Raw genomic sequence first — 18,787 nt, forward strand, 5'->3', positions numbered from 1 at the left:
GGAGGATGGGCTCGGGAAGTCCGGAGCTGGTGGGCAGGCCAGGGTGCTTGGGCAGAGGCCCCCTCCGAGGGACGTCCTGCAGGGAGCGCGCCTGATTGCCTCGGCTTCCCGGCAGCGCTGGATGCGGTGCCCTCTTGCGTCCGTGATTTGCTTGCCTTCTGAGCCCTGAGCGTGTCAGGATCCGAGAGGCCTGGGAGACGCGGGCCAGTCTGCAGGGGACAGACGCCTTCACGATCTCTGTTTCCCGTATCTGTACATGGGCACTCAGAACGTCCTCAAGCTGAGCACCTTAGGGACTTCCGTCTTCCGGCCACACAGCAAACGCAGGGCACAAAGCGTCCCTGGAAGCCAGTGTGTGTGCACGTCCTGGGCCTGGGGAAGTAAAGACAACGGGGAACAGCACAGCGTCGTAGGCCGGGCGCTTCTTCCCCCGGCCTGTGCGGCCCTCGACCGGCCAGCAGGACCGCACCCTGCCCGTGGTGGCCTTCCAGCTCCCGAGGACCCGTCTCCCAAGAGCCGGCGTGCACTTTGTCTGCAGTGTGAGTGCCGGAAATGAGGCCAGCCGTCCGCGCCCGGATGGGTTCCCTGCACTTCCTGGGGGAGGTTGCATCTGAAGGCACAGAGCTGTGGACGCCAAACGGTTGTGGAGATCGTGGGGGAAACGCCACCTCTTGTCGCCGGTGTGGAAGACTCGGTTCCCAGGGTTCCCGGGGTGCGGTTAGCAGGGTGGGAGTGCTGCAGCTGCCCCCGCCACGAGCCTGGCCTCTGCCCTGCCGGGCCCAGATGGAGGGATGCCGATGTTTTGCATAAGAGCTGACGTTGACATGTTCTCAGATGTTACGCTGTTGTTCGCAAGGTGTGATATTTACGGATCGTAGGGAGCGTGGGAGGTGGGACTGTGTGGGGAGGGAAGGGATAACTGGTCCCCCACAGCGGTGTCTCCCTGCTGCCCCAGGGGCTCCAGCAGCTTCTTCCTTCCAGGTGGACAGAGCTGAGCACGTGCTTGGGCGACATTCTGTGCGCACGGAGCTGTTCCTGGGGTCGGGCGTCCCCCCATTTGCCAGTATTCAGGTGTTGGGGTCACAGGCCCCTCCCCGAGTGCTCCGTGAGGCCTACGCACCTGAAGAAACTGAGGCCCTGGCTCCCCTTTCTCCACTTCCCACTTCAAATGCGGGTTTTGCAGTAGAGTCTCCACGTAACTGGTTCCTTCAAACAGCCGCGTGGCTCCTCCTCCCGTATCGGAGAGTTTTTACTTCTGTTTGTTTGCCGAAGAGCATGATGTCAGCCGAGACTCTCAGACTCCGCAGAGGTGGGCTCCCCCCAAGGGTTCCCCTGGCCTTGACCTTGGCCCTGTTCACCGACGCCCCGCTGGCCACCTTCCTGCTGAGGCACGGGGTGGCCCTCGGGTGAGACGCCCGTCCGGGGGGATGTGGCCGCCCGGCCCAGGGCATCCGTGCGCTGTCAGCCTAGTCATCGGATTGGACTCAGGAACCTGCAGTGGGTCAGAGGGCCTCACCGGAAACGTGTCTCCCGGCCGTGTACCCGGGACCAGCGGGCATCCCCTCCCAGCCTGGAGGTCTGCTTGGTTACCCGGCTCCACGAGCAGCGTTTCCGTTGGGGCCTGCAGGTGGGACCCCGGGGCGGCAGACTCCGAGCTGTAGTCCGGCACGGAGCCAGGCTGGGCTGCGGTGCCGGGGCGTCCGGCCGCCGGAAAACGTTGAGCACGTGTGGTGGGCACCCACAGCGTCCAGAGCCGTGGGGGATTCGGAGGCCCCGCGAGGAACCAGGGACTGGCTTTGGCAAACCTCTAAAGCTCAAGCCCCACGATGCAGGCCGCCCGAAGACTTGGGATTTCTCAGCAGTGATTCCTGTGCTCGGTGGGGGCGGGGGAGACCGTTGGATGTGGCCCCTCACACCAGCGTGGCCCTGCTTCCAGTGGCCAGGGCTCCTGCGTGAGGGCAAAGTTCACGCCAGGATTTGGGGGCCGGTCCCCGCGGCTCAGGAGTTCGGTCCACGAGATGTGCTTTAGCGAGCTGCAGAGCCATTTAGGCAGGTTGCCCAGGACAGGCGCGTGTCTGTTCCCAGCGCTGAGCCGGGCATCGGGTCCGGAGGAGCCCGTGTGAACGGCTGTGATCGGCACAACTCCGTCCGCGACCGTCCTCTTGCCGCATGCTGCGTCTCGGGTGTTGCCCCAGCTGGTGCTCCTCCGCTGGGGGGCTGTGGGCACGGAAGGGGAAAGCTGGCGGGTTTGAGTGCGCGTGCAGGGCTCACGCTCGCACGGGGCTTCTTGTGGCTCGGGATTGTACGTACCGGACAGAGGGTGTTCGGTGAGAGTTGCTCGCTGGGTGGTGGATGCCCCCACCTCCCTGGAAGGGAGGGTTGGTAAGAGGCTCCAGGAATGCCCCCACGTGGTCCACCCTCCCCATCAGGCGGACAGTTTCACAGCTTCGTTCCCCATGTCAAGCATATCTCTCGCATGCGTGCCCGGTGGTCCAAAGCCTTCGGTGAATGAAGCCCGAGATCATCCCTTGAACCTGACCGCTTGTCCTGACGGTATCCCTGGTGTTCACCTGTTGTGCAGAATTACTTCCTGTTGTTTAAAAGACCGGTAGAAACACACCTTTGAGAGCAGTGAGGGCTGTTCCATCTTGGCTGAGTCTCTGGGGCGACAGATGGCCAGCGCATGGGGCCTCGGCTCTGAGCTGGCAGGAAACGTGTTGCCGCGGCCTCCTCAGTGTCGTGTGTGCACAGGCTCCACAAGTAAGGCCGCCCGGGAAGGAGGTTCTCCGGGAAGGAGGTGCCCGGGAAGGAGGTGCCCGGGAAGGAGGCGGGAGGCTGCCACCGCCGGGTTGGTTCTGATGGAATGAATTGTCCTGGGGGGCCCGGCCCCCGGGCAGGGATTGCCGTGGGACACACTCCCTCCTGGGAAGGTCAGGCGTGCATCCGGGAGTCGCTGGTGTGCGTGAAGGGGCGGGCGCGGAGCCTGAGGTCAGGCCCCCACCGTGCAGAGGCTGTGGTAAGACCCTTTCTCCCCCTCCCTGCCCCGGAAGCCGGATGCCCTGGGACAGGAGGAGGGGAGCGGTCCGTGTGAGCTCACGCCTGCCCGTCCTGTGCTTTCAGGTGTGGCGGACGAGGCCGCCCTCCAGGAAGAGCGCCTTCGCAGAGGCCAGAGCGCGCTGCCCTCCCAGCCGGCCAGCACCAGCGGCCCCTCGCCGAGGTCACACGGGCCAGCCGCTCTGCCCAAACACCAGTCTCCGCCCGTCTGCGAAGAGGAGGACGAGTCGGGCAGACAGCGGGCCGCCGGCAGCCCCTGGAACCCCTTCGTGCTCTCTGCAGGTGTGCAAAGGGGCACCGGTGTGGCGCGTCCCCACGGGGACGCCCCCCTTCCCTCCCAGGACCAGAGAGGACAGAGATCGTTGCTGTGCTGTTGTGTCCTGACCTGAGCGGGCGGGGGCCGGGCGGGGGCGGGCACCCGGTGGCGGCAGTGGGGAGGCACCCGACTCTCGACTCCCCTCCTGGGAGCTCCCCCCGATTAAAATGGGACGACGGTATGACGCGTGTTGTCTTGGGCAGAGGATGACACATTTTGCTTTTACCTTAAATGCTCCTTTCTGTGAGTTTCCACTGCGTGCTTGAGCCTTCATAACTTAGGGACACACGCCGGGCCCCTCGCCACACCTGCGGGCACCCTGCGGCCTCGGGGAGGACACGTTTTGCGTTTGCTGCCTGCCCCTCGTGCCTTCGTCTGTTTCTGGTTGAGAGCAGAGTACCCCGTGTGAGGGTCCTGACGCAGCCGTCCCCCCGGGCAGAGTGACCCCGTTTCTCCGGAGCCCTGGCTCTGCCCCCCTCCAGCTTCTTGACTTGCCGTGGGTCCTTGGGGCGAAGTCCCGTGGAATTCTGGATTGCTTCTGCGGGTCCTGCTGTGCGTGTAGCTTTGATCCTGTGTTCCCAAGTCCAGCGTCCTTTTGGTTCGAAGCGTCTGTGGCCATCTTGGTTGTCACCACTGGAGGCGGCCGCGGTGACCGTAACAGACTGTGGTGGAGAAGACCTCCGTCCTTCCCCGGTGTCGCAGTGACACGAAGGCATGTGGCCAGGCTAATTCTGTGGGCCTCAGCAGGACGTGCCGTCACGGCCGGGAAGTAGAAGGACGAGCCTCGTCCCTTTTCTCCCCCAGAACTTTCTATCTGGGAATCGCACCCCTCCAGCCTCTCCGGGCCTCCTCGGATAAGGTGGAGGGGTGCGTCAGGGTTTCGAGGAGGACAGAAAGAACGTGCCACCCCCTCGGAGGCGCACGGGGTGTTGGACCGCGGCACAGTGCCACGTGGGGCGGTGCAGACCCGGCCGCCGGCCAGGCCGTGGCGTGGTGCTACCACAGGCAGATGGACCGTTCGCAGACCTCCGCCTTTCCCTGTGTGATTGGAAGAAAGGGCTGTATGACTTCAGAACTCATTCTGCCTTGAGTGGGCCTGTGGACATTTTCCCGGGGTTGATGGTCAGCTCCTGATCTCGAGTGGTCTTAGGGCAGGCCGCGCGGGGGGCAGCGTGGGGGTCTTTGGGCGTCTGGGCAAGGGGCTGAGCCAGCCGTTCGCTTTGCTTGAACACCTCACCCTTGGAACGGTGATTTAATGGGCTCTGTCGGGTCGCAAGGACACCATGAGCCTACGTACCGGGTCGGAACATCCCAGTCCCCAAGAATGAGGTGTGCAGAGATGGGCCCCCCGGAGCCTTATTCAAGCAGACGGCCGGCTCCTGCGACAGGACGTCCGCCAGTAGACCAGGCCCGAAGGGAACATCCCGAGTTCAGAACGAGGCCCGTCCTTGCCAGGTGAAGCCGCCTGCCGCTCTGGGTCCCCAAAGGCCACGCCTGCTGAGAGCACAATGAAATGAGTTAGTGCTGCCGGAGAGTCGGGAGTTCGTTTCTTCCTGTAGAAGAAACGGCTGATTCTTGTCCCTGAAAACGTGAGGAAACGTTTTTGCCCGTTTGTACCATCGGGTCCCCACCAGGCGTTGCGTGTGGAAAACTAGTTGCCTGATGATCCTTGGCACGAGTCTTTATGCAAAAGAGGCAGGTGACAGGACTTCCTGGTCACCAGACCCTTTTCCTTGGCCACGGACGGGCTGGGAGGCTGTGTTCCTGGAGCTCAGCCCGTCCCCCCCGCCCCGAGCACTTTCTGATGCTCTTGGGCCACAGGGCGTGAGGTCTGGAAGCGTGTCAGAGTTAAATGCCCCGGAGGTGAAGACACGGTTCCTTGCAGACGTCTGGGGAGCTCACGCCGGGCGCTTTGGGTGACCTCCTTACTGGAGACGGTGTAGTCGCCCCAGAGGAAGGGTCCACAGACGGAGAAGAACGTGCGACAGAATCACACAGTTGGACGGGAAGCCGGCTCAGGGCCGCCCGCCACCTTCGGGTGCTTCCCGCCAGCAGGCTGCTTTGCTTCTCTGCACAGTCCGCTTGCGGCTCTTTGGCCGACGCTGCCGACTCGGACGCCAGCCAGTAACGAAGGCGGGCCCCTCCGGGAGCTCCCCCCGCCGCCCCGGGCAGGACCGCCGGTGCGCTCCGGGGGGGCCCGGGGGGCCGCAGGACAGCTTCCTGCCGCATTTCTGAGCCTCGGGGAAATTCTTGTTAAGAGCAAGTAAGGAGCACGGTTCCCCAGGTGCCCCTGCTCGCACCTCGGGGCTGGAACCGCCGCTCCACGGAGGGGTCCCTCGGAGCCCGCTGGGAGGCAGCGCGGGGAAGTGATCCTTTGAGGCTGAAGGCGAGCTCTCGCTGGACCCGCGCTCCTCAAGACGCCGCGTGCGTGTGTCGTTTCTGTGAGGCTCTCCCACGTGGAGGACGTGGCCGATCCGATTCCGGGTGCGTGCGGACGCGGTGCTGGGACAGCAGTGTGTGCGCAGGGACAGGCGTGGCGGCTCCCGTGGGCGGCGCAGGTGCAGGGCGGTGCGGACCGGCCTGCCGCGTCGCCGTGTCGTTCGTGGTTCCGCGGCACGACGAGCCCCCGTCACACTCGCGCCTGCTTCATTTTGGAGGACACGGGAGCCTCGTGTTGCCCCGTGTCGCCTGGAGCCGGTCAGTCCTCAGGTGTGGCTGAGCGTCTGCCCCGTGCGGATCCCCCGCGCCGCGGGTGCCCCAAGAGCACGGAACCGTGCGGAAGGAAAATTATCGTTCAACAAGAAGAAGACTTCACGAACGAAAGAATAAACTTGACCCTTTTCCCCTTTTTCCCTTTTCCTTTGTTTGGCCTGCAGAAGGCGCCTTAGCCAGGATGCTGTGGGACGCTTGGCTTTGCAGAGGGCAGCGTGGCACCGTGGGACGTGTGCCCCGCGTCTCACGCCCGCGTCCGCTTGGGCAGCTGGGTGCGATACTAACCCAGGCGGCTAACCTGCTTCTCTGCCCGCAGCTCCCACCGGGGCTTTCAGACGTTTCTCTCTGGGGGGTCGGGGGGGGGGTCTTACCACGTCCTCGCTGCCTTGAGCTTCAGGTGGCCGAGGGGCCGTCTCCCGCAGGCTTTTCCCCGAACGCAGGACCCGGTAAGAAACCGCCAGTGACTCTTACGACGGCCCACGTGTACCGGATGCCCCGCAGACCCCGGCTGCGCTCACGTTGTCTGTGCAATGTGGTGGCTGTCGGCCTGCAACTCACTCAGACCCCTGCACGGGGGTCCCTCTGTTCTGCAGTTTTGATCCCTGAGCATCCGAGGGGGGTTTCTTTCCTCATAATCCCGCTCTGCTTTGTCTTGGGGGGGGGGCCTCAGGGAAAGCTCGCTTTGCGGAGGTTAGGAGCTGACCCCCCACCGCCCTGCTGGGTGGTTGCTGACTCCCCTCAAGGTTTGCACCACGGGTGTGGCTTGGAAGGGGGGTCACGTGGGGGACCTGGGAGGGGGCCTGCCCGTCACTGTGGAGCCTCCCCACCGCCCCGAGCACTTGGCTCCCTTGGTTGGAGCCTTGGGCATGCGTGCAGCTCCTGTATCGACGTGTCTGAGTCGGGGCAGGGGGTTCCCATCCAGCATCTGTTCCCTTGCGTGATTCCAGAGAGGATCCCCAAGCAGACAGTGGCTGTTGGGGCAGATAAAACTTTCTTGGCTCAGCTCTGGGAACTTGCTTCTAGACTGACCAGAGAGCCCCCCCGGGGCCCCTTGAGGCTCTGCGACCGGTTTGCAGCTGTCTTCAAAAGGGGTGCTTGTGTGCAGTATGTGTGAGGGTCCTGGGGCCGCGAGGCTGGTCGGTGTCCCCCATGTGCCCCAGGTGCACGGGCCAGGCACCTGCCGGCCGGGATGTGTGCAGCAGGGGCCGGTCACAGGTGCACATGCTCCACACCCCCGAATCTTGTCATTTGAGCCGAAATCCCTTTAGTTTGTCCCAAGTTACTTTTCTGTCATCATCTTAAACTTTAAAATGCCTGGTAGCAAGAGTGACATTGTAATAGGGAACGGGAACGAGGAGTTGCCTCCCCGCCCCGTGCCGCAACCACAAGTGCCCTCTGGGAGAGGAGCTGGGGCTGCGGGGGCTTCGGGGTCCCTTCTGAGTCAGGTGTTAGGGTTTTGTGACCGGACCAGGGGCACAGGCTCTCCGTGGTGGAGGCAGGAGAGTCTCACAGGCCCTGGCAGCCTGCCCCACGGCCCGCAGTGTTCTTCCGGGTCCTTCTCTCCGCCACCCTCGGTCGTCCCGGCGAAGGCAGCCCGGGCGGCGGCATTTGTCTCCCTTGGCGCTGGTGGGCTTCCCCGAGCCTCGGACAGGAGCACCTGTGTCTCGGTGGCAGGTCAGCACGTTCTTGTCTTTCTCCTTCTCGGGTTATTTTGCGAGTAACTGAGTCTGGCGGGCGAAGGGGAGGCCACCGTCCCCCTCTGCGCAAGGAGCCTCTGAGACGTTATGCCCACCGTGAGGCCGCGGCTCCTGCGCAAGGAGCCCTGCGGTCGGCCGGGCCTCCAGCCACGCACACGTGCGGCCCCTGGCCCCTCCTCCCTGCGTGTTCGTGGGGGCCCATCGTGGGAACCGTTCCCTGTGGAGGTTCCTCCAGGAAGACCGGGTACCTCCGACCGGTAGTCGCATCCGATACAGGACACGCCGACACGTCCCCAGACCGGCTCTGGTTCCCTGCTCGACTCTTGGGGCTGTTCTCCCTCCGTCGTGCTCTGGATCGTGGCGTTTGGGCCCCGTTCCCTGGACTCGCCTCAGGCGAGGTTGTGCGTGAGCCCCGCCCTCGCCCCACTGGGGGGGTCAGCCCTTCGCCTTCTTCCCGCTCAGAACTCCGCGGCGGCTTTCCCAAATGCTTGGCCCGGGCCCGTGTGGTAGCCCCGGTGAGACACGGTGATGCCCGGGCTGCGGGGGAACGTGGCGGGCCACGTGGGTCGGTGAAGGACTGGCCGCGTAAATACAGCTTTCGTTACCAGGATCCGGCATCCAGCCCGCTTGCGGGCTCAGCCGAGGGCTCTTCTAGCTCGTTGCCGGACCGACGAAGAGCCAGGTGCTTGGCCGCTTCCTTTCCGGCCCTTTGGACGAAACCTCGAGGGGGCGCCTCCCACACGTTAAGCAGTCGACATGGGAGAAACGGAAGGTCCGCGTCCTCAGGCGAGACCTGGGGACGAACACCCCAGAGCCCACGGACACAAGCCCGGCCCACAGCAGGGCTTGTCCCGGCAGACGGGACTCGGGTCTGGCCAGTGCCGGAGGGAGCCTGTCCCCAGGGCGGAGTCAGCCCTGCCGGGTGGGGTGCGAGGGTGCACAGGGGTGCGAGGGCCGTGTGGAGGCACAGGGGTGTGGGGGCACGGGCGTGAGGGCCGTGCAGGGGCGAGGGCACAGGGGTGAGGGCTGTGCAGGGGCGAGGGCCGTGTGGAGGCACAAGGGTGGGGGGGCATGGGTGTGAGGGCCATGCAGGGGTGAGGGCTGCGCAGGGGCGAGGGCCTTGTAAAGGGTGCAGGGGTGTAGGGGCACAGGTGTGAGGGCTGTGTAGGGGTGCAGGCTGCCTAGGGGTCCAGAGGCGCAGGGGCGAGTGCCACGTAGGGATGTGGGGGTGCAGGTGTGAGGGCTGTGCGGGGTGCAGGGTGGGGTCGTCAGGGGCAGGGTGAGCAGAGGAGAGCGTGGGCTCAGTGCCGCCCCCTCTGGGCGCGTGGCTCCGATGCTCTTTGAACAACGTCAGAGATGTCACTCTGCGGTTTGAAGAGTCGGTCACGCTGTGGATGTGGCCTGGGGAGAAGCGGGGACAGCCCGACTGTCCCGTGTTAACGTGGGCGAGAGTTTGGAAGCGTTTGCCTCTTGGTGGGGACGCCGCTGCCCTTCGGAGCAGTGTTTCACAAGCCGTGTTTCCTTAGGACTCAAAGAAGGTGGCAAGAGGAAGAAGCCGAAGCAGAGGGACGAGTCCAAGAAGAAGAAATCGACCAAAGGCAAGCACTAGGCGGACTCGCGGCCGCGCGCCTACTGCCGGAGCTGGCGCCCGGCCCGCCCCGTGCCGTAGTGCGTGGCGCGCACGAGTTAGGTAGAGGCACCGCTTGGCCACCGTCCCCACACCACAGCTTCTCTGCTCGGGGACGGCAGGAGACGGGAGTGACGGTCGTGGGCGGAGCCCGTCCGCACTGTCCTCGCGTCTCCCGGCCCCAAATCCGACAGCGGCTCCCCTGAGGGGGTCGGGGACCCGGCTCCTTCCTTCCGACTGGCGAACACGATGCCGACTGCTGAGCTGTTTTGCGTCAGAGGTGTGACTGGTGCAGGCGGGTGATGGAGTGTGTGTCCACAGAATGCCTTTCTCTCTTCCCGGCGGGAGAGTCCTTGGAGCTGGCGCGTAGTTAGGGGCAGGGTGACGTCGTTGCACGTCCTGCATGGAGTCCGCACCCTCAGGGGTCTTCCCTCCGGGTTACGGGGTGTCCCAGCCGCCTCCCTGGGGGCCCGTGGGTGAGTCTCTAGATATAAAGTCATTCCTTAAATTTACCGGAGATTTAAGCTCCGAGGAGCCCAAACCTGACTTCGGATATTGTTTAGTTTTTGCAAATTCCATCTTTTTCTCTTGGACCCATGATTCTCCTTAGCACATGCACAGGACCCTGCAGGATTTTGTTCAGTAATCCCCTCTCTGCTCTTCGTTTGGGTCATTCTGGGGAGACGCACGGGCGGTATTCACACACACACACACACACACACACAGACACACACACATACACACTCAGATTGGAACGAGGGCGCTGAGGAAAATATTTCAGTCGTAAACATTGGCTCCTCTAAAAACGTTTATTTTCCTAGCAGTTTTTTTCTGTCCACTTTCCTGCACTTACTTCTTTGCCTGATCAGCTGCTTCTTAACCCTTTGGTTCTACTGACTCGATCCGTGCCGCGCCTAACCTTTTCCGCGCGCTTCCTGCCCAGGCCTTTCCTCCGTAACACAAGGGCCAGCTCACACCGCTTGGGAATGGGGGCTCGGGGCAGAGCTTTGACGTGGTGTGAGAATGCCGCTGTCGTGAATGTGGCAGCCAGCGGCCCCCGTGGCCCCTGTAGCCGCGTCATGGGCGTCGTGGGTGTGGAAGCCAGAAACGAGTGTAACTTTGCGACTCTGAGATGACCGTTAGGGGAGGGGTGCTTTGTTTTGTTTGGCTTTGGCAGGGAGGTGGTGTGGACTGGTATTACGGCTTACCGTGGAAAATGTACCCATGAAAACATACTGTATTTTAAGTGCTATCAGCAGAAATAAAACGTAAGCGCCGTCTTGGACTGCTGGCTTGCCGTCATCGTTAATGTCTGCTAGTACACCGTTATTAGCGATCGGAAAGAAAACCAGCCATGATCGTCATTTCAATTACGAAAAATAAAGTGATAATTGGGGCAAGAGCCTGGGTTGGGAGCTGCATTACTGTGAGATGAAATGTTACTTTATTTATTTGTTTTAAAATTTTTATTTATTTTTGAGAGAGAGAGAGAGAGAATGTCGGGGGGAGGAACAGACAGAGAGGGAGACACAGAATCGGAAACAGGCTCCAGGCTCTAAGCGGTCAGTACAGAGCCCGACGCGGGGCTTGAACCCATGAACCACCTGATCATGACCCGAGCTGAAGTTGGACGCTCAACCGACCAAACCCCCCAGGCGCCCCTGAAATGTTAAAGACCACACTGCCGCCGACTGACCCTGTGGGAGCCCAGTGGCCTGGCTGGCAGCATGGGGGACGCTGGGGAGGTGGGAGGCATGGGCTGTTGAGACCTCCTGGCTGGGGGTATGTCCTGACCCGGGCCCCGCTGCAGACCACGGGCTTCTGCCGTGGGCCCCTGGCGGACCTGGAGCCTCTCCCAAGGGCACGTTTGGCTCATGGGTGCATCTCAGGCACTTCCACACCAGCATTCGCTGTCGGTCCCTGGGGAGGGAGGTGGCTCAGCGGGCGCGAAGCAAGTTTCGCAGCCCTTGACCTCACTGCTTCAGCGCCGGTCGCGTGGGGGACAACGTCTGTGTGGTGGCGTCTTCCAGCCACGCCTGGAACAAGTGTGCCACCCCTGCGGGCGGGCGGCCCACGTCCACAGGCCGTCCCCACTAACGCTGCCCTCAGCGAGCAGAGGCCCACTGGCTGGGAGAGCTCGGTGAGTACCTGCTTCCCCGGCGGGGGGCGACCACACAGCTGCCTGGGACGCACGGCGCCCCGAGGGCCGGGGTGGGCTGGCGAGCGTGTGAGCTCACGCCGTCACCCCTGCTCCACCACCACCCAAGCGGGCTGCCATCCCGGGGCCCTGTGCTCAGAGCGGCCCTGCTGTCTGTTGACCTCCCGGAGGGGGCTCCTGGGCGCTGGGCCAACATCAAGGGTGATGGAGGGAGGAGGGGCCCGGCCTCTACCAGCATCCTCATCGAGAGGAGGCCCATTTGGGGACAGGGTGTGTGGGACCAGGTGGGGAGGTGGCCCTGGCCGCGAGGAACCCCCCACATACTCCAGGGCCGTCCGCCCCCCCTGCCCCCACGTTAGCAGGATTAAGGGCTTTGAAGAAACACTTTAGGTTGGTGCATGTTTATTTTGAAACCCTTGCGTATTCACAGGAAGTTGCACAGGCGGCACACAGGGGTCCCGTGTGGCCTCAGCCGGTCCCCAGAGCCATGGGGCAGCATTAGAACCGGGAAAATGACACGGTCCCCTCCGAGAAAGGTGAGACCGTGACGCTAACAATCACGGTCCCAGGGCTTCTGACTTGGCCCATCCCACCAGGCACAGAACCTTCTGTCTGCTCACTCCTCCGAGGGCGCCTGCCCCCACGTTGCTGGGGCAAGAGTGAGGCCAGGCTCACGTGGTGGTCCTCCAAGTAGGCCGTGGAGGCTGGGCGTCCCGTGTCTCCGGGCCTGGAGCTGTGGGGACAGGGCGGCAGGAGACGGCGACCGGGCATAGGGCCCCTTCCCAGGCCTCCCTGGTTTGGGTCTGCTTCGTGCCTGTCCCTCCGGCTCCTACAGACCCTGCTGGCCGAGACCGGCACAGAGGGTCACCGCAAGTGTCCTATTCACTCTCGCCTGCTCCCGGAGAGCTACCTCGTGCTCCCCACTCCCTGGTGCTCCCCGTGGTGCTCCCTACTTTCCTGTCCCCACCTGCCCCCCCCCACCCCTTTGAAGTGTCGTCCACATGGTTCTCAGCTGAATGGGGGATGGCCAAGAGCCCCCTCCCAGGGCTGTGCCCCCTGCAGCTGCCAGGGGGAAGGTTCTAGAACTTGACGTGGCGTGGGTGCTAAGGCAGGTGCCTCCATCTCCTTGTCACCAGCCAAAGCGTCACCGTGGCCCAGCTCGAGACGCGCTCTTGGAGGGGCAGGCTGGCTCCTCGCTGCGCCTGACTCGCCGCTTCTCAGGTGGACCCTGACACCATCGATGCTCGTCCCCAAACCAGTCCGGCGTCTGGTCACAAGTTAGGACTGTTCTCACAGGGGCACCGAGGCGGCCACCTCCGGAGGGTCGAGGGGTGTTACCGAAGATGCCCGCCCTGCCCTCCATGCCGCAGCTCTGGCCCCCGCGTGGCTCCTGTGCCCCCGGCCCAGGCGACGGACAGGCTAATCACGGCTGGCAGCAGCCGGTGCGTCAGCCTTAATTCTTTGCCTTTGTCTCTGAGGTTTTTATAGGTTTCGCTTGATCGACAGCATTCATTCTTAGTGAACAAACGGAAGTCAGCTTTTATGGCATGAAAACTGTTGTTTCTCTGACCGGCGAGCCATTACACGGTGACACAGGACCATGAATCTTCCCGTTCCTGAGAGTGAGTTTGATGTACGGGTGGCAGACAGCCGTCTGGTCTGGAAGGGTGGGGCTGCGCTCACAGGAACCCTGGTTTTTCGCTGACTGAGGGCCCGGTTTGGGGACATCCCCTCCCAGCTTGATGGAGCCCGGATGGGAGAGGGCCGGGGTGCGGGGGAGGGGTGGGACCCTCTAGTTCACTGCCTGCTCCCCGTTTCCCTGTCCCGCTCTGCCTCCCCCTCCCCCCCCCCCCAGCCCTGCTCCTGTGACCGCAGGGCAGCAGGCCCCAGCCCAGTGGCCCTCAGGAGAGGGCAGGGCCCGCCTTTTGTGAGGTCACAGTTCTCAGGGAGGCTTACAGTATAGGGACACCGAGGGCCCTTGGCTTTCTCCTTGTCCTTTTACAAAGGAAAGCCCAGACCTCAGGATGTCCCATACGATTCCCAGAGGCCACAGAGCTGGGCACGGTGGGATCTGGCTGTTTGATGCAAGGCTTCTGCTCCTCCCGAGCAAACCCTAGGCACTGTATCCTTCCCCCCACACGCATTGAGCATGCTCTCTCTCCGCTTTCTTGGTTGGGGTGCTATGAAGACCAATTTTTCCAGGTCCGCTGTGGGTCTGTGAGGTGCATCTTGTATGGAAAATCCTGATAAACGCCTTCCCTTCCCAGGGCTCTGGCTTTTTCCAAGGACAGACCCCACAGTGGCCGACTACTTTCTCTTTCTGGTCTACCAGTGAACTTGGAGATTTTCAGTCTTTTCTTGCAGTCCATCCACCGAAGCCACATCTCAGGACACCCTGGATCTCATACCACCTGTCCAGAGGGATGCCAGTGTTGATGATTGTGACGAATGTGTGTGTTTAACCAGGGCTGTTCCAGGACTTGGAGTAATTCCAGGATGCCGGCCTGGGCCTGGTGCGCATGCGTGAGAGACGGCTCAGCAGAAGGCTCTGGCCTATACACGCCCCATCCCATAGGAGAGCACTGAGGGTCCCCATGTGACGCCAGAAGCGTAGGATATGCCATGAGAGGGAGGTCAGCTTACTCTTAGGGACCAGAGACATTAAAATCCTTTGGGAGAAACTGAGGGGCCATACAGATAGGATGAGAAGGCAACACAACTATTCCACATTCTCGTTTCCCAGGGTAACTGCAGGCCTAATTTCCGGATGACCAACAAAGGCAGGAAACCAGGCCACCCTTCTCTCTTCCTGGGCCAGCTTCTGCCACCAACTCTTTCCAGGTCCCCACTGCCATTGGTCTAGTGGAGGAGAGGCCACCAACAATGGATCAGTCCACCTATCCACCAATGCACCCATCTATCCATCCACCCATCATTCATCTGTCCATCTATCCATTTATTCACCCATTATCTATCCATGCACCCATGCATCCATCCATTCATCCACTCATGCATGCATGCATGCATCCATCCATCCATCATTCCACCATCCATCCATGCACCTATCCATTTACTCATCTGTCCATCTATCCATCCACTCATCCATCCACTCACCCACCATCCATCCCATTGTCTATTCATCCACTTATCCATCCACCCACCCACCATCCATCCATCCATCCCATTGTCCATTCATCCATCCATCCACCTATCCACCCACCTGTGCACCCATCCACTCATGCATGCATACATCCATTCATCCGTCGATCCACCCATCCATCCATGCACCCATCCATCCATCTGTCCATCCACTCATCCATCCATCTACCCACCCACCATCCATTCATCCGTCCCATTGTCCATCCATCCATCCATCCATCCATCCATCCATCCATCCAATCCATCCATCCATCCAACCATCCATCCATCCATCCATCCCATTGTCTATCCATTCACTCATCTATCCATGCCATTGTCCATCCATCCATCCATCCATCCATCCATCCATCCATCCATCCACCTATCCACCCACCTATCCATCCACTGATGCATGCATGCATCCGTTCATCCATCCATGCACCCATCCATCTACTCATCCACCCATTTGTCCATCCATCCATCCATCCATCCACCCACCCACCATCCGTCCATCCCATTGTCCGTCCATCCATCCATCCATCCATCCATCCACTGTCCGTCCATCCACTATCCATCCATCCACTATCCATTCATCCATTCATCCAATTCATCCATCCATCCATCCATCCATCCATCCAATCCATCCATCCATCCAACCATCCATCCATCCATCCATCCCATTGTCTATCCATTCACTCATCTATCCATGCCATTGTCCATCCATCCATCCATCCATCCATCCATCCATCCATCCATCCACCTATCCACCCACCTATCCATCCACTGATGCATGCATGCATCCGTTCATCCATCCATGCACCCATCCATCTACTCATCCACCCATTTGTCCATCCATCCATCCATCCATCCACCCACCCACCATCCGTCCATCCCATTGTCCGTCCATCCATCCATCCATCCATCCATCCATCCATCCACTGTCCGTCCATCCACTATCCATCCATCCACTATCCATTCATCCATTCATCCAATTCATCCATCCATCCATCCATCCATCCATCCATCCCATTGTCCGTCCATCCATCCATCCATCCATCCATCCATCCATCCACTGTCCGTCCATCCACTATCCATCCATCCACTATCCATTCATCCATTCATCCAATTCATCCATCCATCCATCCATCCATCCATCCAACCAACCCATCCATCTATCCACTCACCCATCCACCCATGCATCCATCCATCATCCATCCACCAGCCCATCTACCCACCATACACCCACCCATTGTCCACCCATCTAATGCACACTGTGTCCCACATGTGTGAAGCATGTTGGAGACATAGCTGTATGAGTTGCACCCCCACCCTGCAGAGGGGACAAGAAGTGATGCCCCCTGTCCCCAGGCAGGATAAGTCACCCCTAGCCCTACCCTTGGTACGCCCCCAGTTATGGCCTCAGAGCAGGAGGAATTCAGAGGGGCACATGCTGGTGGGGGATTGGGGAGCTTTGCAGGTGGGCTTTGGAGGGCGGAGGCAGCCAGGCACATGTTGAGGAAGGGAGAACGGCCCAAACCAAGGTGTGGGATGCAGGCTGAACCGGAAGGAGGGGAGGATTTGGGGCGGAGCAGGAGGAGGTGAGGCTGCCGGAGGGGTGGGGCGGGAAGGGCGGGTTGAGGCAGCCTCCGGCAACAGCTGGTTTGGACTTGGTGCTGAGGGCAGAGCACGTGGCATCGCAGGAGCCCGGCAGGGCCAGCCTGGCCTGGATGCGGACAATTCCCAGGAGAGGACGGTTGGCCGCCACTTTCCTGCCAGGCTCGAGGGCTGGGCTGCCATCAGCAGTGGGGGGTTGGGCCAGTGATGGGCCTGGCCTGAGGACCGCGTCCATGGTGAGCAGTGGTCACGTGTCACTTGGCGGATCTTCTCCCACCTGATGGTGGCTGTCACTTGATGGGATCACCCTTGGGTCTGGGAGTCCCGAGTCCTTGTCATTCACCCGCCTGGATCAGGGCTTAGGGAGCAGCCAGTGAGGAACCAGCCCAGAGTCTCAGCCTGTGAGAGTGTGCATAGGTCCTCACTGACCACCTGGCAGGACAGACGAGGCCCCACGCGGCCTGCTGTCCCTGCTCTAGGCGGGTCCCACACCGTCCACCTCAGGTGCACGCTGAGCAAGGCTGGAGTCGTGACGGAGGCAGCAGCAGGGATGGACTGACTGCTCTGAAGAGAAGGCGCCGAAAGCAGAGCAGTCTGAGGGACAAATTCATAGCTCCCGGGCACAGGACCAGTTGGGCCACGAGGCCGTCCTCGCTGCCCCCAGTTGGCCACGGCTGGCTGCCTGCCCAGCCCTTCCCCAAGATCCCATGGTATCTGCAGGGGTTGATGGTGGCCCCGGAAATGTATGTCCACATCCTAACCCGGGACCTGTCATTGTCACCTTGTGTGGAAACCGGGTCTTTGGGGCCACAATTCCAGCTGAGGCTCTCAAGATTGTCAGGATCGTTAGGATGGCCCTAAATCCAGTGACAGGTGTACTAGGAAGGAGAGGGGGATATGAGACACGGACCCGGACAGGAGGCGGCCACGTGGAGACTGAGGCTGAGACCCGGTGACCCAGCCACGAGCCCGGAGATGCCTGGGGCCGCCAGGAGCAGGAAGAGGCAGGAAGGGGGAGCTTCAGACGCCTGGATCTCAGACCTCCCAGACTCCAGACCTGCTCAGGGATAGCAGGGGGGTGAGCCTCAGCCCCGTGAGCGCGCAGCCCGAGGCGTTTGTTAGGGCCACCCCAGAGGCTGACGCCACCTGACCGCAAACCGGTAGGAGGAAGGACCCTGCTCTCAGAGATTCGTCTCCGGATGTGGATTCCGTGGCCAAATACTTGAGCGTCCCAACTTTAAAACCCCAGATCAAACGTTTCCTGGAAGATTCCGTGTATCTATGTAGCTTAGTGGTAATTTTTCTTTACGAAGGACCTCACAAAGGAAAATGGCCACATAAACACAGCGAGTCAATGTGGAGCATTTTGAGATGGTGTCTTATGCTGCGGTATTTTCTGTGGCCACAGGAGGGCGCCTCCAGAAAGGAAAACAGGACTGGACAGAAGATCCACCCCTGCCCCGCACACGTGTCCGACGCACGCACACGCTCACACGCACGCACACGTGTCACACGCACGCACGCACATGTGCACACACACAGTAAATTAGCCTTAAACCCTAATGTTCAAATTAATCAAGACTCAAATGGGTTGGAGGGGGAGGGGACCAGAGTCCATACCTTATCCCCCGCCCCATCGAGCAAAATAGTTTTGCTGGAGAGTGGGGCGTTTCTCTTGTTGCGCATTTACCATCTAGTCTCATAACCTTAGAAATAACACGTCAAAGGATTCACAAGAACACAGTTTGAAAAGATAAAATTAGGCCATACCAGAAGTTTGGGGTTTTTTCCCTACACCCACATGCCAAGAACATCCCCGCATTTTTTACCCCGGTGACATCTGACAAATGGTAATTTGTGGTTTCCTGGACTAACAGGGAAAAATAAAATCTATCGTCAGTGTTTCTAGCTCCTTCTCTGTCTCGTAAGCCGCGGGACTCTGCACCCGGCCCTCCGTCGGTGGAGACGGGCGAAGAGCAGGTCTGTGCCGGAGCCCTGACGCCCGAGAGCAGACCGAGTCGTTTCAAGTTCGCGCGGCAGGACCGGTCCCGGAACTGCTTGGGAGCCCTCGGCGTGAGGTGTAGCTGTCTCGTTGTCTAGACTTTCACAACTAGTAATAATACCCTGGTAAAGAGTGCAAGTGTTCATTTCCCCTCTGCTTTTGTTTCTTACCTGAGTACATGGTGTCTGTCACTCCCAACACTTTGTAACGTCAAAGATGTGACTGCTGGTGTCACCCACCGCCCTTCCCTTTCTGCCAAATCCTTATGGAAACCGAGGCAAAAAAAAAAAAAAAAAAAAAAAAAAAAAATTCAAGCTGCAGGAAAAGGTAAAATAAAGGGAAAGAAAGCAAAGGTGAAGTCCCAGGCTATCCCGATACCAGTAATGCTCCAGGGAAAGCCATCAGTCTGTCCTCAGCCCCAATTCCTGCTTAAAACCCACGAGGAGGACTTCGAAACATGTTACGTGCT

General features: G+C 60.8%; 1 protein-coding gene across 4 annotated transcripts in view; it reads left to right on the top strand.

Moving 5' to 3' along the window:
• DNAJB6 (DnaJ heat shock protein family (Hsp40) member B6) overlaps positions 1-10,691 on the top strand; it is a 68,756-nt gene extending 58,065 nt beyond the window's left edge. For all 4 annotated transcript variants that reach the window (XM_053898742.1, XM_053898745.1, XM_053898744.1 and 1 more), the window contains exons 9-10: positions 3,121-3,336; positions 9,306-10,691. In XM_053898742.1, coding sequence (XP_053754717.1) covers positions 3,121-3,336; positions 9,306-9,388 — 299 coding nt within the window. In that variant the 3' untranslated portion in view covers positions 9,389-10,691. The remainder of the gene's footprint in view (positions 1-3,120; positions 3,337-9,305) is intronic.
• The last annotated feature ends 8,096 nt before the right edge of the window (positions 10,692-18,787 follow it).

This window comes from Panthera pardus, unplaced genomic scaffold, assembly GCF_024362965.1.
Source record: "Panthera pardus isolate Hobbes unplaced genomic scaffold, ASM2436296v1 HiC_scaffold_9, whole genome shotgun sequence".
Taxonomy (NCBI): Eukaryota; Metazoa; Chordata; class Mammalia; order Carnivora; family Felidae; genus Panthera; species Panthera pardus.